A 21769-nucleotide genomic window follows, 5' to 3' on the forward strand; every position below is an offset into this window, starting at 1 on the left:
ATTACCATGGCGGACAGGGGCTCATGGTAATTGTAGTCCCCAGGCATCTGGAGAGCCAGTTTGGCCACCCTGAGCTAGAACCTTCCTTTGTCAATAAATTATTATCTGACGTGGCTGTGCCTATCAACAATTACTTTTCCTTTCTGTAGCACATTTAATAGGCAAAATCCTTCCCTCCTCTTAATTTGTACATCCCCACAAGAATCCTTCCTGGTAGGGTCCCTTTTATCCCCATATTGCAAAGAAGCAACATGTAACTGCACATTTACATTTGGCTTCAACCATTTATTGACCTGAGGGCACAGTTTTTATTACATCTCCTGTAAGAGACTGGTTGGCCCCTTCAGGGAACTCTAGTTCCTGGGAATTCCAGATAGACTCCTGATGACGAAATTTAAATACAGCATGTTGAAAACGAGTGAATCTATACAAAGATTTTCAGTAGCTGCACTGGAAAAAAAGAGTCTAGAAAGCAAATTTATGTCATCCCTTTTTATTATGATCAACCACAAAATAATGTACAAGCTTTGGAGTTCCACAGAACTCTTTGTCCACCAAGAAGCTCCAAGGGACAGAGAAACAAAGTGAGTCTTTCATTTTTCTTTTCTGTTCTTGACACACGCACACTCACCATGAAATCTTATTAAATTTTTAGCCTGTTGTTGTTGTTGTTATGTGCGAAGTCGTGTCTGACCCATCGCGACCCCATGGACAATGATCCTCCAAGCCTTCCTGTCCTGTACCATTCCCCGGAGTCCATTTTAGCCTGTACCATCCTCATACTGAGAACGTTTCATTTTCCTGAAGCATCTTTTTTTCCTTCTGTACTCTCCACTTCTTTTCATTCTGAGCATCTTGCCCAGTGAAGAATTCTGCAGAACTCCAAAGCTTGCCCACTGCTGAGCTGGTATTTTTGTTGGACCTGTCATGGTTAGATGAAGTTGACTGCCACAAAGACTTGCATAGTGCAGGGGGTTGGACTAGATGACCCATGAGGTCCCTTCAAACTCTATTATTCTATGATTCTATGACTGGTCCATCAGCATTCTGACTAGCTATGGCTCTTTAGAACCTTTCTTAGCACCAGTGACTTGAGATCTTTCAACTGGAAATGGCAAAATTTGAACCTGGAAACCTTCTGCTTGGGAAGCCTGCACTCTGTCACTAAGCCACAGCCCCTAGATCTTCAGAATTCCTTCAGTATAATCCCTGATGTTGCCACATTACCAAAGTGTTTCATGTTTTCCTTTAGATTTTAATATTACCCTTATCTTTCAGTGCACCATTGCCTTAAAATGACTTTGCAAAATCACACCAGGGAGCACACCATTTTTCATAACCAAGATGCACACAGCATTCATTAGTATGCTTAAGAGAAGTAACTGTACAAAGGCATTTTAATAATAATTACAATGACATTTATAGTTGGAAGTGTTTTAGGCACTTTTAGGCAACCTTCTAGGCTCTCATCCTTCTTATAAAGCCTTCGGTGCCTAAGAAACTCCTTGATCAATTTCAGCTTTTCCCAAGAGATCAACTGCAGAAACATCTTGGGGCCATTTGTTCTCCTAATGGGAAACATGAGCACACATGAACACACGCAGGTGCTTTTTAGTGAATCAAACAATCGGTCCATCAAGATCGATATATTGTCTACTCAGACTGGTGGTTCTCCAGGGCTGATTCTGCACTTACTTTGTTTTTTTCCGGTGTGGATTCCTGCTGAATTTCAATTTCAACTCGGTCTTCCTCTCCCCCCCCCTCTCCCCACTGAAAAAGAAAAGTGTTCTGCACGAGGTTAGGAAGGCTCAGAAGGGGAGGGGGAAGCCAAGCCCAGATGGAGCCTCTTTCTTTCTTTTCTTTTCTTGAAGGGGGGGGGGGGAGAGAGGATTGAAGACAACAAAGGAGGGAGAAAAAAAACCCGAGGCAAACCTCTACCCACAGAAGTTACAGCTTCTGCAGTTTCTTGGGAGAGAAAATTAGTGCTTCTCCTTTAAGAAAAGCTTACAGCCTGGGCGCTTCTCTACCACAGGAGTCAGCCCTGACCAATCAGGTCTTCTCTAGCACAGCAAACATGCTTTCTCAATCCAATTCTGAAAATATTGAGGGTTATTTCCACTCCTAAATATCACGGGGAAAAGGTAGGGTCACTCCGGACCAATTGTGTTTGTTGCAGAGGGAAATTTTAAATCAGACAAAATCAAAACGGAAATTGCATTCTGTGTAGATGGCAGGGAATGAATTGACCTGGGATTGGAATAAAAGCTCTGTGCATCTTACACCCAGGATTTCAATGGAATATCTTTCCCATCACCCCCACTATCTTATCCTTTCCACTGGAGATGCCGGGGTCTGAGCCTAGGGTTTGTCTGTAAGCCAAGCAAATGTGCTACCAGTAAGCCACAGCCCGTCTCCACAACTGGGAAGACTTACTGCCTTTTCACATTGTCCCCAATCATTCGTCTGTAGTAGACAGCCAGGAAAATGTCATTGTCAGCCGGGCAGTCATAATGGCAGGAGCAGGACTTGATCATCATCATCTTGCGTACAAAAGAGTCTCCTTCCGGACACCGGAATCCCACTTCTGCAGTGTGGGTCACGTGCGGAGTGCAGCAACGGCCGTCTATGCAGCTGCCGCAGAACTTGGGCCGGTATGCGCGGATGCTGGTGCAGCCGGTGAACTCAAAGTGGATCGCCTTATGTGGCTTCGGATTCCTCACGCACTTCTTCCCCTTCTGTAAAGAGAGGACAAAGGAGGAGGCTCAGTTCTTCCTGAGGTGGTGAACATGCATCCTGGCTCAATAAAATCAGAGTCCAGTAGCACCTTTAAGACCAACAAAGATTTATTCAAGGAGTGAGCTTTTGAGGGCAAGCACCCTTCATCTTTGTTGGTCTTAAAGGTGCTACTGGACTCTGATTTTATTGTGCTACTTCAGACCAACACGGCTACTCATTTGAATGCATCCTGGCTGTGTGACTTTGAAATGCTGATAGGGGGAACATGGGGCTGAAGGCTCCTTCATATAAATAAAAATTCTCACACATAGAAAGCTACCATGCCAGGAAGAAATGTGAGTCTATAATCTGTTTCACCGGCATGTAGGTGCATCCTGCACATAGGTGAGCATACCCATTTGTAAGAAAGAGATAGTGCACACTCAATTGAAACTGGGTAACAATCCCTGGATAAATCACTAGTTAACCTGTATGTGCATCAAATGTGACATGATAATTAGCATGCACTGAAAGAAAGAAAAAATCAAGTGTATGTTGTACTCGGATTGTACATCTGCTCAGTGTGAGTTGTAAACAGGGCTCTAATTTCCTGTGCAGGATATGTACACTTGTACAAGAGCCACACCTTCAAACTGTACAGCCTTGTTAAAGGTTTGTGACCTCAGGGCTGAACTACACGAGAGACTGGAGATCTTTAATGAAACCTCTCCTCTCTATAAATGTCCATCAGTACTGAGTGCAGGGCCCAGACCTGGGTAGGCCAGGCTAGCCTGATGTCACCAGATCTCAGAAACTAGAGTCTGCCTTAGTTAGAAATTGGATGGGAAGTCACCAAAGAAGTCCAGGGTTCCTATGTAGAGGCAGGCAATGGCAAACCATTGCTGGTTAACAGCACAAGGACTTTTGGTTCAGGAATACTCAGGGAAAAGGGGAATAACCTCTTTTAAACCTGTATTGCTGTTTATTTCTAATATAAACCAGGCCCTTAAAGATCCAGGGCAAATGGGACCTTAGGACTTCTGACAATCCTCTTTTATTGCTTGGTGTAGTCGGCTGGTGTAGTGGTTAAGAGCGCAGACTTGGTGTAGCTTGGTGTCGAGGTTAGAAACGTGGACTTCTAATCTGGCAAATTGGATTTGATTCCCTGCTCCCCCACATGCAGCCAGCTGGGTGACCTTGGGCTTGTCACAGCACTGAGAAAGCTGTTCTGACTGAGCAGTAATATCAGGGCTGTCTCAGCCTCACCCACCCCACAGGGTGTCTGTTGTGGGGAGAGGAAGGGAAGGTGACTGTAACCTGCTTTGAGACTCCTCCGGGTAAAGAAAAGCAGCATATAAGAACCAACTCTTCTTCTTCTTCTTCAGTAATATCAGGGCTCTCTTAGCATCCCCTACCTCACAGGGTGTCTGTTGTGGGGAGAGGAAGGGAAGGCGATTGGAAGCCACTTTGAGACTCCTTCAGGTAGAGAAAAGCGGAATAAGAACCAACTCTTCTTCTTTATTCAGTAAGTCAATGTAAGAACTACAAAACTGGTTATTTTCCTCCAGCATGCCTTGTCACCCCCATCCTGTAATATCTGCCTGTTTCCAAAAATTCCGCCCTCTCCTGCTGATACCTTGATACTCTTTTCCAAAGGAACATTGCAGTATCGAACTACACAAAGCCTGCTCTCTTTTTCCAGTTGGCACTGGGGGTTGTCGTTGGTGACCCGCGTAGAGATGCCCATTCCACAGGTCTTCGAGCAGGGACTCCACTCCGTAGTTTGTACCAAGCAGTTTTCCTGGAGGTTGTTGAGCTGAAGATTGGGTTTGGGGGGTAGATTATTCCTGTGAACTGAGATAGAGAAGGGGACTTTGATGTGTCACATGCAACTTCAAAACTGGAAGATTCTTAGAAGATCTGCTTAGGTAGTTTTTGTTGATGACAGGCTGGGAAGGAACTAAGTAATACGAGTTCAAATCCTTCCATGTCCCCAATCACGGAGTTTAGCTTGGAGAATCAGTTGCTAGTTTATGAGCTAGGAATAATGGTGATTTCCTTAACAGGTTTGTTACATGAGTTTCCAAGGGTTGCAAATAATGGGTCTAACAACAAATCTTACATGTGTACAAACACAAAATTCTACTTCCAGCAAGGGACAGTGCACAGATGGAGCTCTAAGTGCAATAGTTTATCCTGGGAGCACCATGCACATATGGGATATTGGGCCAACCAAGTGCCTAAAATACTTGGCATGTTGCTAAGAGAAATCTGTGTCCTGGAAAGGTGGCGATTGCTGGAAAGGGATGTAGTACAATGTAAGGGAGTGGGTTGCATCCAGAGTAAATTTTCCACTTAGGGAATGAGGAGTGCAATTGCCACCAATTTCAACTCCCTGCTGCAGACTCTGATTTGTTCCCCTGACCCCCAGGAACAGGATTTTGGGGAGATCAGTAGGCTGCAGTGGGAAGCAGGAAAGTTCTGTTCCACTGATGCAAGTACCTTTTATAAGGGGAAAATTCAGTCCAGATTCTACCCAATCTATGATTTTAATTCTTTCTGAATAGCCACTGGAATCATTAGAGTGCTTGTTCATTGCCAGCCTTTCTTCCCCCTTTAGTCATTCAGGATTTTTCTGTTTATTCACTAGTGGTGAAAAAGAGGAAATACTATGTCTCTCCCACCTCACTGTCTCCCAGCTGTCTCTCACACACCATCTGTGTGCGTTTTACCTCCCATATCCTTTTCAAAGTGGTTCTTCTGGCTGTCCTCTTCACAGACCCACTCTTCACAACACTTGCCCTCCACCTTCACCCGCCGAGGGAACGGGCAGTCTGGGGAAGGCAGCCGTACACCATCGGAGCAGAGGGGGATGCAGCCAATGGCACCGTCCATGCAGATACAGTGCAGCTTACAGCTGGGTTGAAAGGTCTCACCATTCAGATAGATTCTTCCCAGCAGGTCACAGGTGGCCCCTTCATGAGCTGGAGAAAATGAGAAAGAAGGCTGTGAGCTGTGGAAAGATGAATCAGCAGAAATAAGGTAAAGGTAGAGGTATCCTCTGTGCAAGCACCGGGTCATGTCTGACCCTTGGGGTGACACCCTCTAGTGTTTTCATGGCAGACTCAATACGGGGTGGTTTGCCAGTGCCTTCCCCAGTCATTACTGTTTACCCCCCAGCAAGCTGGGTACTCATTTTACCGACCTCAGAGGGATGGAAGGCTGAGTCAACCTTGAGCCGGCTGCTGGGATTGAACTCCCAACCTCATGGGCAGAGCTTTCAGACTGCATGTCTGCTGCCTTACCACTCTGCGCCACAAGAGGCTCTAGCAGCAGAAATATAACCCACTAAATCAGCAAGCTTTTGACCTAAGGAGCATAGGATGTCCTTTCGGTTGGACTGCCAGCCATCCTCTTTGCTATAGTGGGAGCAAAAAGAGAGGGTGGAGTGATATCTGACAACATCATGACATCATTTCCTGGCACAACAGGAAGTGAAGCCATGATACTGGGCAACATTATTTCCTCCCCCCCACACACACTTTTGTTATTGCAACAGCAGGAGCTGGGGGCAACGGGAGCCAAGGGTTTCTCCCAGTCCCTGACGATCTCCTGGAATCACAACTGATCTACAGACTACAGAGATCAGTTTCCCTGGAGGAAATCACACAGGATAATACAGTAATCAAAAAAGGAAACCGTGTGGTTCAACAATCATATATATTCCAATAAAGTTGACTTCAACCATATTAAATGTATTTTAGTTTTTCATTTAATCTGGAAGAGACAGTACATTTTCACACCAAGTGAGATGAAAAATATCTTCACTTTAACATCATGGAACAGAGAAAGTAAGAAAGAACTAGCACCCCGGATATGAGCCAGTTTCGCGAGTCTTCCTCAGTTCATTCATAAGTTACGTGCAACCACATAAAGTCTAAATGAGCACATAGTTTCTTTAAAGGATATGTATGATTGCTGATCCCTGGAGGAAATGGCAGCTTCCTGGCGCAAGTTCTATGGCATCACATTTCTCCCTCACATCTCGGCCAAACTCTGCCCTTCCCAAACTCCATCTGCTAATCTTCTTGAATTTTCCAAGCCAGAGTTGAAAACCCTTGGCCCATACAAAGCTCCTCCATTCTAGAGCAGCCACTCACCTACGCAGACACCGCTGTCTCGGTGGGTTTGGGAGAAGTTGCAGTAGAGCCCTTTATGATGATCACAGGGTTTCCAGAGGGAACACAGTTCACCAAGCTGCCGGGCACACATCTTGCAGCACCCGCAGCTGTCCTGCAGAAGGCTGACACCGAGAGGACACTGGAGAGGCTGCGTGGGACACTGGCATGGATAGGAACATGTTCGGGATGCCACCTACGGCATGAATAAAAAACATGGCCAAAAAGACATGAGCATGTCCTTTGCTGAACCAGCCAGAGAGTGGAAGTCTGTACAAGCCAAGAACCTGGAGCTCGGTTCTCTTCCAGCACCATCCTCAACAGGAGAGCCAGCTCAGATTTGCACATGGTCCTTTGGCTGGGTGTTAGAAACTAAGTTCCCTGCTCTAGCTACATCTGGAGTGAGGGGCAGCGGAAAAGAGTTTTCTTCCTTCTGCTTGGCTGTTTCTATGTGAAGCCTGGATTCAGTTCAGGAAGTGAGTCCATTCTGTCAGAATACATCTAACACTTATGTGTACAGGCCACATATACGAGCTCCTTTCAGAGGTTACAGGCATGCATAACAGATGTGCTCTCTAACCTGCAGAGAGCATCGAAGGAGATGTGTATTAAGCAAAGATAGATCAGGAACATCCTGGTATTTTTCAATGTATCTCCTCCTGCATGTTGATTGGCTCAAAGGGAGACTCCCTGCTCCTTTGAGCCCACTTCCTTCCTGCTTGCCTCCAGATCAGCAGCTGAACAGACAGAATGACTGTAGATAACAGAACAGTTAGTTAAATCTCTCTCTTTCCTGTCTACACAAAGTTGTTGCTCTTCACAATAGAACTATTTTATTCCTAAATCTTTTTTGGTCTTAAACTGCTACTGGACTCTGATTTTAGTGCACAATTCTCCCAATACGTCCAGTCCTTATCTTGTGTGAACCGGAGCGACATGCATATTTATCAAGCACATACTGCTTCAGCACCGCCAACAGACCACCGCATTTGTCAGGGTTTATGTTCACCAGTGGTGAATATGTTCATCGCCCCTGGTCACACAACATTCTGACCATGCGTGTCAGGAGGATCGCCCACCACTTAGACTCCCATCCCATGCAGGGAGGAAGCTCCTGATACGTGTGAATATAACTTCTGAAAAAGAGGCGCTTGTCACCGGCCTTGTTTAACCCAGCCGTGCTTTCCTCTCCGCCTCTCCACACTGCTGTCAGTTCATGTGCAGATTGCACAATGTATTTGCACAGCTGTCCTCCCAGTACCCTGAGCAGCAGGTGCTACCCGACATATTTCTAATGCCAAAGTTTGGGGATTTATGCAAATATTGGATGACTCTGTTTCCATCTGTTCAGTCTGCAAGTCAAAACAGGATTACACACACACACACACACACACACACACACACAAAACTCGGCCGCTAGCACTGCAGCCTGAACCTGGGTACCTGGGAAATTAAATGAGTCAGTGTTCTTTCTGATTCAGATAACCCTTGTCAACACCAAAGCCTCCAGGAACAGAAGCCGGCTCTCTCCTCTGCAGCTGTAAAGAAAGCCACAAATCTGATCAGTGAACCACACCGATCTCACCCCGGGGAAGCGTTAACGTACACAAGCCGTGTCAAAAACATCAGGTTGCTGCTTTATGATTCATTATATGAGGTCGAGGGGGATTAGCAGAGTAGCTGTTATGAAACTCGGTACATTTTTGGAGACTCTTCTGGGATGAGGCTCTTGGAGTAGACGATAAAGAAAACAAATAATATGTAGTAGTTGCAGTGTGGTAATTAGGTTGTCCGATACATAAATAACTAAATAAGTCCCCATGAAGTATCCTTTTCTGATTGTGCAGATGTTGTGCAGAAGCTCTCCCTCCATTTAGTGCATCTACTGCAGTTGCCATTGCCATGGGAAGTGAGGTTGCAAAAAGCATCACAAGCATGTCACAGGGGCTGTGACATTCCATATGGGGAGCAACACAACTTCCTGCCATGAGACCCTTTGGAGTTGGAAGCTGATAAATTCTTGGAGATCTCGTGCTTCCTCAGCATGCTGCTGCGGTGGGGCTTTCATCCAGCTCTGATTTTCAGTTTAAAAATTCAAAAAAGCAGCGACATCCCACTATCCCCCTTGAAGGTCATCTGATGCCTACCCTAGTCTTTTCTAGGTAAAGGTAAAGGTATCCCCTGTGCAAGCACCAGGTCATGTCTGACCCTTGGGGTGACGCCCTCTAGCGTTTTCTTGGCAGACTCAATACGGGCTGGTTTGTCAGTGCCTTCCCCAGTCATTACCGTTTACCCCCCAGCAAGCTGGGTACTCATTTTACCGACCTCGGAAGGATGGAAGGCTGAGTCAACCTTGAGCCGGCTGCTGGGATTGAACTCCCAGCCTCATGGGCAGAGCTTCAGACTGCATTTCGGCTGCTTACCACTCTGCGCCACAAGATGCTCTAAAAAACAATTTTTTAAAAACTTGGCTTTTAACAAAGGGGTGTATTTAATCACTTCATTTATACATCTCTCCCCAGCGTGGGACCCCAAAATGGCTTACACCCTCCTCCTTGATTCCATTTTACACTCACAACAACCCTTTTAGTTAGTGTAAGCTTTGATTCTGTGACTGGTCACAGGTCAACCAGATAGCTTGCATGACATAAGTGGGGACGTGAACTGGAGACTCCCAGTTCCTAATTCAATACTTTAACCACTACACCACACAACATTTTCTAGCCTGAGAATTGTCTTTTATGTTCCTGCTGGTTTTTTTTTAATTATAAATATTTAGTAGTATATGAGCATAAACAGAAATAATGAATACATTAGAATAGATAATACTATTGGATTCTCCCCTTCAGTTGTTACTCTAATCTAGTACAATTTACCAACCTACTTGTTAATGCATTCAAATAACAATGCCAGTGACTTTGAAATTCATCTGGAGGTCTCCTGTTTACTAGATTCATCAGCTTGGCCATCTTACGTAGTTTTCCAAGCTTATCAAGTTCCTGCTGTTTTTTATGTTTTGTCTTTTTCTTAATTGTTTGTTTTTTTGCTCTGGCCCGTTTTTAATGGCTGCCTTCCTTGTATCAGAGTGCATTGCAGTATTCAGCGACTGTGCCCACGTCTCTCTTCAAACTTTCACCAATGGAAAGGTTGTGTTTGCAAACCTTGTACTGAAGCATCTCTTGCTGAGTCCCTCTCTCTCTTTTTCCATTTGCAGTGTGCTATATTTATTGGCATTGCTTGTCCTGGCATTGACTTTCTCAGACAGGATGTTAGTAAACTGTTCGTAAAAGTTTCCTCCCCACTCCCCTTCCAGAATGGGGAAGGGAGCACTTAATTGCAGAGCAGATCTGATTCTAAAAATGGCTGCAGCTCATCGACTTGCAACTTCGTAACCTCAGTGGACTGCATCCAGCCATCTTGTGATTTTTTTTTAAAAAAGGAATGAGGGGAAATCCCCTTTAACCATGAAAAGGCCTGTTGGGGCTCATGGGGTCTGCAAAAGGTGATGAAAGATGCAGCTGCAATAAAGAGGGTACTGGGTGAGATGGGATGGAAAAAATGAGCTGGATCCAAGCCAGTAGATAGTTACGAGGACCTAGAACAGAAATCGGCCTGACCTGGGCTGATTCTGCACTTACTTTGTTTTTTCCATTATCGATCCTGCTAAATTGAGATTGATTTGAACTTGGGTCCCCCCCCCCCCCAATTGAAGCAGAGTGTTCTGCACTTGATTGGGGGAAGCTCAGAGCGGAAAGGGGAGCCAAGCACAGCAGAAGGGGAAATTAAATCCAAGAGGCAAATCTCTGCTGAGAGAAGTGGGCTTCTGGAGCACAGCCACTTTAAAACAGGGAGGGAAGCCTTGCAACTGGGAACCAGGAAGTCTCTGAACTTATGCCCTGGGAAGACTATCAGGGAAGACTGTTTGCTATGTCAGTGTTGGAGGCACGGAGCAGGAAATTAATTCACAAAAAGCAGAAAACTATACTGGTAGTTTTTCAAATATCACGTCTTATATCCACTCCTGGATACTGGGGGGGAAAGGCAGGGTCAGCGCGGATCAATCATGCATGTTACAGAGGAAAAATTTAAAGCACCCAAAATCAAAATGGAAATCAAATTCAATGCAGAGAGGAGGAATTTATTTGAACTGGGGAGTGGGTAAAAAGCAAAGTGCAGACTCGACCTTGGATAATCCAGGCTAGCTTGATCCCATCAGAACCTGGAAGCTAAACGAGGGGCATCCCTGACTAGTATTTGGATGAAAAAACTCCAAGGAATACCAGGGTTGTCATGTGAAGTGGAAGCAGGCTAATGGCAAACCACTTTTGAATGTCTCACCTTGAAAACCCCATTAGGCGTCACCATAAGTCAACTGTGACAGGACTGCACTTTGCACCACCACCAGGAGGGAAATGGTAAACTGACACTTTATGCCAATGTACATTTTGGCAATTAAATAAATAAAATGTACACTGGCATAAAGTGTCAGTTTGTAAACATGCAATTATTTATATGTAATTGTCCCTACAAGCAGAATTCTACTATGTATTTTACTTTATTTAAACTTATATTTTCTCCCCACAGGGGACCGAATGTGGCTTACAATATTTTATTTCATCTCGCAACAGCCGTGAGAAGTAGGCTATGGTGGGGGTTTGTGACTGGCCAAAGTCAGCTTCCATGGATTTCAAGCCATGGCTTCCAGATTTTAGTATGAAAGTTTAAGCCCTATACTTTCATATAGCTCAAATTAACTGATCTATTATAACAGTCCTAACCAGATATTCAATATCTAGAACCCCAGAAATGGGGCTGAAACCAGAAGAATGTTGCCTACATGCTAACGTCTTTTTACAAAAAGTTATCTTCAATGCTTTGCCCTCAAAAGGCATAATAGGGCCAGTGTTTTACCCAGGACTTTCTCCAATAAACATGGAGAGTTAGAAGCGCATGAATGCGCAATGTTTGTTTGTGGTTCTTCTGCGCCATGCTTCATTTTACAGGGAATTGCATTCATCCAGGTTGGCATGAAATCACGAAGCAGGAAGCAGACACTATGCTCATGCCTGACACAGCTCAGTCTGACCCTGCTAAAAACAAAAACAAAACCCACCTAACTGTTTCACATCCTGTGATATTCACTGGCACCTCTTACAATCCTCTCACTCAGTTGGATTTTTGTGTGCAAAGTGTGCTCAAGGCTCAGCCAACTCATGGGGACTTCTCACAGTCTTTTCAAGCCAAGAGATGCGTAGAGGTGGCTTTCCATTGCCTTCTTCTGCGTAGGAAACTTGGGCTTCCTTGGTGGTCTCCCATCCAAGTATTAAGCAGGGCTGACCTTGCTTAGCTTCTGAGACCCCATCGGGCTGGCCTACTGTAAAATCCCAGAGTGTTTTGCCTACTGTCAACCAACTAGGGCTTCTTTAGATGTACACAGAGCTGGATCTCTGGCTAAAAGATCTAAGCAGAGGCTTAGACCTACTCGGAGATAGAATCATAGAATCCTAGAATCATAGAGTTGGAAGGGGCCATACAGGTCATCTAGTCCAACCCCCTGCTCAACGCAGGATCAGCCCTAAGCATCCTAAAGCATCCAAGAAAAGTGTGTATCCAACCTTTGCTTGAAGACTGCCAGTGAGGGGGAGCTCACCACCTCCTTAGGCAGCCTATTCCACTGCTGAACTACTCTGACTGTGAAATTTTTTTTCCTGATATCTAGCCTACATCGTTGTTCTTGAAGTTTAAACCTACTACTGCGTGTCCTCTCCTCTGCAGCCAACAGAAACAGCATCCTGCCCTCCTCCAAGTGACAACCTTTCAAATATTTAAAGAGGGCTATCATGTCCCCTCTCAACCTCCTTTTCTCCAGGCTGAACATTCCCAAGTCCCTCAACCTATCATCATAGGGCTTGGTCCCTTGGCCCCAGATCATCTTCGTCGCTCTCCTCTGTACCCTTTCAATTTTATCTACGTCTTTCTTGAAGTGAGGCCTCCAGAACTGCACACAGTACTCCAGGTGTGGTCTGACCAGTGCCGTATACAATGGGACTATGACATCTTGGATCTCTAGCCAAGCTATCTAAGTAGTGGCTGGGAGAGGCAGCCCGTGTGGACAGTGATTACACTCTTTTGGTCTTTTATGTATTAACTTCATACAACATGGTCTGAACTACTGTAATAAAGTTTGAACTGAACTGAACACTCTGCAGAGGGTCAGTTTGCCCTGTCTTTCAGTAGCATGGGAGGTGGTCTCTTGAGCTCACCCATGGTGGTGCACGTGGAAGCATCTCATGCCACAAGACACTCAGGTAATTTTAGACTGAGGATCATAGAATCACAGAATCATAGAGTTGTCATCTAGTCCAACCTCCTGCACAATGCAGGAACTCACAACTACCTGCCCACCCACAGTGACCCCAGTTTCATGCTCAAATGATCCCCCCACCAAAAATCTCCAGAATCCAGCCAGGTCTACTGAAGGAAATTCACCTACCATCCCACAGTGGCGATTAGCAATTCCCTGGGTATGCAAGGAAGGGCCACAAGAAACAAACACTGGCACATCCCTTCCTTCCCACCCACTCACAATCTGCCTAAGTTCATGAAATCTGCATTTCCGTCAGATGACTATTTAGCCTCTGCTTAAAAACTTCCAAAGAAAAAAAACTAACCATGTCCTGAGGAAGCCTTTTCCACTGAGGAACCGCTTTGTAAGAAATGTTTAGCTGAAAATTCTTTTGAATTTCAACCCACTGGTTCTAGTCCAACCCTCTGGGGCAACAGAAAACAACTTGGCATCATCTTCACAGCTCTTTAAGTGTTTGAAGGTGGTTATCGTATCACCTCTTATATCACCTCGTCTTCTCTCTAGGCTAAACAGACCAAGCTCCTTCAACCTTTCCTCATATGACTTGGTCTCCAATCCCTCACCATCTTCATAGCCCTCCTCTGGATATGCTCCAGTTTCTCTACATATTTCTTCAATTGTGGTGCCCAAAACTGAACACAGGACTCCAAGTGAAATCTTACGTCGCACGATCTGGCCACTATAATTCTTTTAATACAGCCCCAAATCCCATTTGTCTTTTTAGCCACTGAGTCATACTGCTGACTCATGTTCAATGTATGTTCTACTAAGACCCTCCGATCCTTTTCACACATGCTACTGCCAGGAGAAGTCTCACCCATCATATACTGATGCGTTTGATTTTTACTACCTCAATCAAGAACTCAACATTTATCACTATTGAAATTCATTTTAATAATTTAGCTCAGTTTTCTAAGCTGTCGAGATCATCCTGTATTCTGATTCTATCTTTGGGTGTGTTTTGTACCCCTCAAGGGTTAGTGTCATCTTCAAATTTAATAAGGATCCTCTCTATTCCTTCATCCAAATCATTTATAAATATGTTGAACAACCCTGGGGCCAGGACAGATCCCTGGGGCACTCTGCTTGTCACTCCTTTCCAAGAAGATGATGGACTGCGCCGCTTGGCTGCGAAGGCTTGCTTCTTTTTGTGCTGCACTTTTACCCATTGCAGGGCCACAAAAACAGAAAAGAAAAAGGCATTCCTCTGCTGATAGCAGTGCCTATCCATGAGAGATTCACCTCAGCAAAGGAGAACGTCTTAGGATCTGAGCCAGCAATCTTATAGGGGATTCTCCATTAGATGGTAAGGGGTTCTTCAAATGGCCTGCTGATTCTGAACCCATTAGCCAGGATCCTGGATTCTCATTCCAAAGTCTGGCACAGATGCCATCTCTAAAAAAAAAAAATCTATCTTGCTGGGGGAGGGGGACTGAGAAAATTCTTTGAACTGACCCCGGACCTGTATTCACACACACACACACACACACACACACACTAGCAAGAAAGCCCATTGCAAAAAGCAATGCAATGGGCGCTAGAATCCAGGGGACACCAGCAGACGCAGATCACTCTCTCTCTCTCTCTCTCTCTCTCTCTCTCTCTCTCTCCATTGCAGCAGGAGCTATAGGAGGTAATCAGGGCTTGTTTGGGCAACTGTGTCTGTCTGTCTCTCTCCCTCGCAGCAGGAGCCATAGCAAGTAATCAGGGCTAGTTTGGGGTTTGGCAGGGCTCTTTATGTCTCTCACATGCTGGCTCCTGCAGAGTCTGAGAGCAAAGTAGTTAGCATCCAGGGAGGGAGGGCGGGACCTGTAGGTTCAGGGCCAATCAGGGTGCGGCCAGCTTTGCTGCACCCTGATTGGCCCTACACTCTCCACCCCCAGGGCTGTTTCACAAATATTAAGAGGAACAATGGATAAGGAGATATATAGATAGATATATAGATGTGTGTGTGTGTTGAGTCCTGCAAAATGCACTTGATTAACAACCTAGCCACAATTCAATGGGAGGGGCTGGAGCTTAGTAACAGAGCATCTGCTTGGCAAGCAGCAGCAGAAGAAGAAGAGTTGGTTCTTATATGGCTCTTTTCTCTACCTGAAGGAGGCTCAAAGTGGCATACAGTCGCCTTTCCTTTCCTCTCCCTACAACAGACACCCTGTGAGGGAGGTGAGGCTGAGAGAGCCCTGATATTCCTTCTCGGTCAGAGCAGTTTTCTCAGTGCTGTGGCGAGCCCAAGGTCACCCAGCTGGCTGCATGTGGGGGAGCGCAGATTCAAACCCGGCTCGCCAGATTAGAAGTCCGCATTCCTAACCGCTACACCAAGCTGGCTCTACACCAAGCAGATCCCAGTCAGCTTACCAAAAAAGCGCACATCATTAAAAGTATCAAAACAACCAAGCTGCTACGAATCATGCAAAGACGGCTGCACAGAAGGTGCCTAACCAAAAAGAACTTCATCAGGAAGAAACCTTGAACTCAATTGGCTGCTTGCAAGAGTCGAATCAAAACAGAAAATGAACATGCTCTTGCCCCATGGCAGAAAAATTCCAGCACAATCTAATATGGCAAGCTGGGAAGGCCAACATATTGAGCTGGAAGCTCGATCCAGCTGGTTCCTCTGGTGAACAAGGGAGGAGAAGGTCCCTTTCGGCCATCAGAAAGGTTATGCTGTGTTGACAGGGCTGCCAGCTTTAAATTGGGACATACCTGGAGATTTGAGGTGGAGCCAGGAAAGGGCAGCATTTAGGCAGGGGAGGGACCTCAGCAGGGTATAATATAGAGTCCATAAGCACTGATCTTGATCTTCTGGAGGTCAATTGTAATAGCAGGAGATCTTTAGGTACCACCTGGAGGTTGGCAGCCCTTAAGGATGGCCATGGACAAAATGCCACATAAGATGGAGGGGTGAACTGAAGGGAATAGGATGAGAATTCAGCAGAAAAGCTGTCAGAATCCAATCTAACATATGGATTAAAAGAACCAACACGAAAACTCTTTCCATAGAGGATAAAGCACCCTAAGGCAGACAAGCGCTCATCAATGAGTCATTCAGACAATCAAAGGGGGTACTCAAGACATTTCCCTGGAAGCTCAGAGGGCAAGCAGCCACTTCTAGAGCACAGGGCTATTTTTATAATGAATAGCCGACAAGCTTCCACTGTTTCGATTGAGCAGGGACGATCTCTTGGTCTTGGAATCCCTTCTGGAAAATTATAGTCCCTATTTCCTTTGTCTTTAGGGATGGAAAATTGATTAAAATGTCAGTGAGCAGACAGAGTATCAGGGCTCTCCTCTCCACCCACCCAAGAGCCCAGGAAGTTAAATCTCCAAACGGGGAGCACCAAATCTCACTCCAGAGGGACAGGTTTCTATCCCACACAGTGTCCAGTGTGGCCATGTGTTGCAATCTACTCTCAGGCAAGCTCCCCCAGAATATTATTTATTCATTTACTATAGCTATTTAAATCCAGATATTTCTCCCCAGGGGGGATCCAAAGCGTTCTTCTTTCCTCCATTTTATCCTCATGACAACCCTGTGAGGTAGAACAGGTTGTTTGTGTGTCAGTCGCCCCAGGTCACCTAGCAACCTTCCACGGAGTGTGGAGATTCAGACCCAGGTCTCCCAGACACAATACACCATGGTGGCTCTCGGTTACCCTCTCCCCCATCCACAACAATGCTTCTCACACTCCCGTCTTATATGTTTGTGTGTTCACTTTGAGACATCCCTGGCTGAAGCACAGCTCAAGCCAAGAGGAAGGAATCTGATTGCTGCCTGCCAGAGTTTGTAAACCTCAAATCTTCAACAAAAATTCTCCTCTAGCTGTTTGGTCGTTCTCATCTGCTGCAGCATCCCAAGAAGAGCAGCAGTATGGGACAGTGGTTTGAATGTCAGGCTAGCGCTGGGGAGACCTCAGCTCAAATTCTCATTCTGCCATAAAACTCACTGACCTTGAGCCGGTCCCTCTGCCTAACCCACCTTACAAGGTTGTTGTGCTGGTTAAATGGGGAGGTGAGAACCACAGGTGCTGTCCTGAGCTCCTTGGCTGAAATGCAAGATGAATAACCCCAAGAAGATCTCCTCAGAAGGAAGTCCCATGGGGCTGACTCCTGGAAAAGTGCCCTTAGGACAGCAGTAAAAAGGACAGAGTGCTAATTCAAGCGCTAATCTTAAGCAAAGTTACTGCTTTAAAGCTGATTGACTTCCACTCTCGGTGCAACTCTGCTTAGGTTTGCACGGTTGATCACTGAGAGCTGATAGAAATGCATCAAGGGAGGAGGAGAGGAGACCCAGTGCTGCCTCTCCAGATGATGCACACAGAAAACACATCTGCTCTTATCGAAAAGCCTTCCAAGCTGGGCCAGTCATTCCGCTGCCTCTAATAAACAAATAAACAAATAATTCCTTTTGCTCAGCACGTGCCCCAGCTCATTCATGCCACACCAGCTGTAAGCTGCCAGCAGAGGGTATCTTGGTACATACCCAGCCAGGCTCAAGGAGGACAAGGAAGAAGGTGGACACTAAGATCGCCCCAACGCTGTCGTACATCCTGAGTTTTATGCCTTGTGTATCCTTCTTTCTCTGTCTTTGGGAGGGTGCCGTTCTCGTCAGCTCATCTTTAAATAGCCTCCTCCAGGGGGTGTGTGCCTGACATGACTGACAACCTGGAACGCAGCCCAAAAGTGGGTGCAACAGAAAATGTGCTGGATTCCAGAGGAGAGAGAGAGAGGGGAAAAAAAAAAACTCCCCCCATTCAGAATTCCTGTGGGCCTGGCACTATAGTCAAAGGTACAGACATATTGGGGGAAATCAATACTGCTAGCCAAACCCTTTTTTTAAAAAAGTAGGGGGAGGGTGTCTTTCTTTCATCTCGAAAGCAGGTTGCATGGAATAATTTTCATAAGGTATTTTTCCTCCTCTCCATGTCCCCTGGGATTCATTTCTACTGGCTCTCTGAGTTGCACTGTTAAAGAAATGCAAAGAAAGGTACCTTCTCTGGCTCGGAGGAGGAAAGAGACGGAATGATCAACTGCCAGGAAAGCAATTTGATGCCAAGAGCAGCGGTGTGCATCCATGCACGTGCGTCAGGGGTATGTGAAGCTGCAAAGGTGCCAACATTTTTGCAGGGTGCGATCACCTGTCCTGGGGAGAGTTGCCACCTGCTAGCTCTCCTAGCAATACTTTGGCCACCTCATGAAAAGGAAGGACTCCCTGGAGAAGGGCCTAATGCTGGGAGCGATCGAGGGCAAAAGAAGAAGGGGACGACAGAGAATGAGGTGGCTGGATGGAGTCACTGAAGCAGTCGGTGTGAACTTAAATGGACTCCGGGGAATGGTAGAGGACAGGAAGGCCTGGAGGATCATTGCCCATGGGGGTCGCGATGGGTCGGACAGGACTTTGCAACTAACAACAACAAGCTCTCCTAGATTTACAGCTGATCTCCAGACTTCAGAGATCAGCTGCCCTGGAGGAAATGGCACCTTCAGAGCAAAGACTCTGGTATCACATCCCACAGTCCCTTCACTTCCTCCCCTTGTGTTCTGTCAAGTACACTCAAGGTTATGGTGACTCTGTAAATTAATGTTCTCCCAAACATCCTATTGTAAACAGCCTTGCTCAGGTCTTGCAAACCGAGGGCCATGTCTTTCTTGTTTGAGCCAATCTATTTCATGTTTGGTCTTCCGTTGCTCATGCTCGCTTCAACCTTTCCTAGCATTATTGTCTGCTCATGAGGTTGTCAAAGTTCCATAGCCTTAGTTTTGTCATGTTAGTTTCTAGGAAGAGTACAGGCTGGACTTGATCTAAAACCCACCTACTTTTCTTTGGTTGTCCTTAGTATCCATAGAACACTCCTGCAAATTCTATTTCAAAGGAATGGACTTTCTTCTTATCCGTGTTCTTCACTGTCAAACTTTCACACCCATGCACAGTAGTGGGGAATAATATGGCATGGATTATCTTGAGCTTGGTCGCCAATGATACAAACTGCTGTCAGTTACCTTAGTCCTAGATAAATGCAGGGCAATGTGTTACAAGGATGGACTGTGCCCTTGCAGTTTGGGTGAAATTGAATCGATTACTCATATTCTTTTGCCAGGATTTTTACCAGGATATCAGAAGTGATCTAATTTCACTTTTGTTACTGTGGTTCTCTAGCTATACTGACGATCTGTTAGTTAACGTCTTTGTGGTTGTTAGGTGCGAAGTCGTGTCCGACCCATCGCGACCCCATGGACAATGATCCTCAGGCCTTCCTGTCCTCTACCATTCCCCAGAGTCCATTTAAGTTTGCACCGACTGCTTCAGTGACTCCATCCACCTCATTCTCTGTCGTCCCCTTCTTCTTTTGCCCTCAATCGCTCCCAGCATTAGGCTCTTCTCCAGGGAGTCCTTCCTTCTCATGAAGTGGCCAAAGTATTTGAGTTTCATCTTCAGGATCTGGCCTTCTAAAGAGCAGTCAGGGCTGATCTCCTCTAGGACTGACTGGTTTGTTCGCCTTGCAGTCCAAGGGTCTCGCAAGAGGCTTGTCCAGCACCAAAGCCTCAATTCTTTGACGCTCGGCCTTCCTTATGGTCCAAGTTAACGTCTTACTTGCAGATAAAGTCAATTCTATTTCTTACAAATTGGCAAAGTTCTGTTATATTGCCAGTTGAGTGCGGAAATCCTTGGTTGATGTTAAGTGACTTGGTTGTTAATGTAATAATGTTACTGTGGTTTTTCCAGTGTTTTGATGCTGGTCAATAACCATAAATAAACAAATGAATGTTACAAAGATGGGTAAAAATTCTGACAAGTGACATTTCCCCAGCAGGACTTAGAAATATAATTTTTTACAAAAGAAAAGAGGGGAGTCCCTCATATAGTCTGAACTCCCCAAATACATAATAGTCTGCATGAACAAAAGTGTTTTGTGCTGCAGCATAAGGTTTGGGAGGCCAGATTTCAGAGGCAGCTTCATTTGGACCATTTATGTGCTGGAGGCTTCATGCCATGCTGTAGGCTGGAGTTTTAGTTGTGGCAGGTTGCTCCACCTCTTCCTGCACCCACACGGGGGAGCACTTGGCCCCATGTACCTCATCCGCCCCCGATTTATGCTCCTGCACAGGAGCTGAGGCAGTGAAGTTCCCAGTGCATAAATGGTCTTGCAGTCTTCAAACAGCTGTTGGACAGATACTTACCATGGATGCTTTAGGCAGATCTTGCAATGAGTAGATGGTTGGAGTAGATGGCCTGTATGGCCCCTTCTCATTAAGATTCTATGAGACCTTCATATTCACAAGACTCTTTGGGAAATAGAAGCCTTTAAAAAAAATTCTTCTTAGAGCCCTTTTTTATGGGCATGATCAAGTAAATTTTTCAGCTAAGGCTGAACTAGAATATCCAGCCCATGCAAGAAACTTTGCAGCTATCATATTGAACTCCAGCTACTCATTCTGAGAACAGCTGTGGCTCAGTGATTGAGCACATGCATTGCATGCCAAAAAGTCAGATAGACAAAAATGCAAAAGACTGAAGAGCCCCACTAAGCAATACGCAGCTTGATGGACAAATGGTCTTGCCAGGCAACTACGCAGGGTTGGGTGATACAATCGATGGAATGGAATGGGTAATGATACCATTTCCAACATTCCAGGTTAAGAAGATTCTGTAGAATGTCCAAACTATTTTCTTTTTTTCTGCTTGGCTGCTGTATTCTCTGCTTGGCTGCTGTATGAAACAGGATGCTGGATTAGACGGACCACCAGTCTGATCCAGCAGGACTCTTGTTATGTTCCTGCAGGAACAACCTTTTCTCTTCTTGTTCAGCATATAAGAAAAGCGATTTGTTGTTCTCCAAATTTCTCACAGGGACTCAGTGGAGAATCACAACCCTCCTGGTCTGTGACTGTATAAATGAACTTGTCTTGACTTGAGTCAATCACAGTCAACAGGGTGGAACATAAGAACAATGCAATAGGATCTTGGTTGTAGAAATCAGGAACCAAAGAGAAATCTGAAAACAAGGCTGAAACAAAACCTAAGTATTAAGATGACATATTAAATGACACACAAATTATATGGTAGGATTCTAGTTTATTTAACATTGATTTGGGCCCACTCGCCAGTCTAATCCAGAGCTATGGGCTTGGTTATCACCAATATGCGGATGACACCCAGCTCTATTTTCTGATGGATGGCCGACCAGATGCCCCTCCAGACATTTTGCCTGGGTGTTTTGAGGCAGTGGTGGAGTGACTCAAGGGTAGACATCTGAGGGTGAACCCTTTGAAGATGGAGGTCCTGTGGCTAGGAAGGAAAGGGTCAGATGCCTGGATGGAGTGTAACTGCCAATTGCACAGACCACTAGGAACTTGGGCATGATATCTGATGCCTCATTATCAATGGAGATAAATTCACCAGAGTACCAAATCAGGCTTTTTCCTATCTTTGGCAGGCCAAGCTACTAGTACCCTATCTGGCCCCTAAACACCTGGCCACAGTGAACCATGTGACAATCACCTTGAGATT

General features: G+C 45.5%; 1 protein-coding gene across 3 annotated transcripts; it reads right to left on the bottom strand.

Moving 5' to 3' along the window:
- Positions 1–300: 300 nt before the first annotated feature.
- Positions 301–21261, bottom strand: LOC143837420 (CCN family member 2-like). Of its 3 annotated transcripts, none has more exons than XM_077337213.1 (5): positions 20440–21261; positions 6876–7089; positions 5448–5699; positions 4352–4569; positions 301–2735 (listed from the first exon to the last, which is right to left on the bottom strand). In XM_077337213.1, exons 1-5 carry the CDS (start codon positions 20440–20442, stop codon positions 2430–2432), a joined length of 993 nt encoding a protein of 330 aa, XP_077193328.1. In that variant the 5' UTR covers positions 20443–21261; the 3' UTR covers positions 301–2429. The 3 variants fall into 3 exon arrangements, with proteins under 3 accessions (XP_077193328.1, XP_077193327.1, XP_077193329.1); XM_077337212.1 differs by lacking the exon at positions 20440–21261 and adding an exon at positions 17744–17870; XM_077337214.1 differs by lacking the exon at positions 20440–21261 and adding an exon at positions 8337–10577.
- Between the last annotated feature and the right edge of the window lie 508 nt (positions 21262–21769).

The sequence above is a fragment of the Paroedura picta genome, chromosome 5 (assembly GCF_049243985.1).
Source record: "Paroedura picta isolate Pp20150507F chromosome 5, Ppicta_v3.0, whole genome shotgun sequence".
In the NCBI taxonomy this organism is placed as follows: Eukaryota; Metazoa; Chordata; class Lepidosauria; order Squamata; family Gekkonidae; genus Paroedura; species Paroedura picta.

What these genes read in the sequence shown, in the direction of transcription:
- LOC143837420 (XM_077337212.1), bottom strand. Translation starts at nt 17,809, where the DNA reads ATGTACGACAGCGTTGGGGCGATCTTAGTGTCCACCTTCTTCCTTGTC. An exon ending in AGACAGCGGTGTCTGCGTAG is followed by an intron (nt 5,700 to 6,875) that starts GTGAGTGGCTGC and finishes CATTTTCTCCAG; the next exon opens with CTCATGAAGGGGCCACCTGT. An exon ending in CTTTGAAAAGGATATGGGAG is followed by an intron (nt 4,570 to 5,447) that starts GTAAAACGCACA and finishes TCTCTATCTCAG; the next exon opens with TTCACAGGAATAATCTACCC.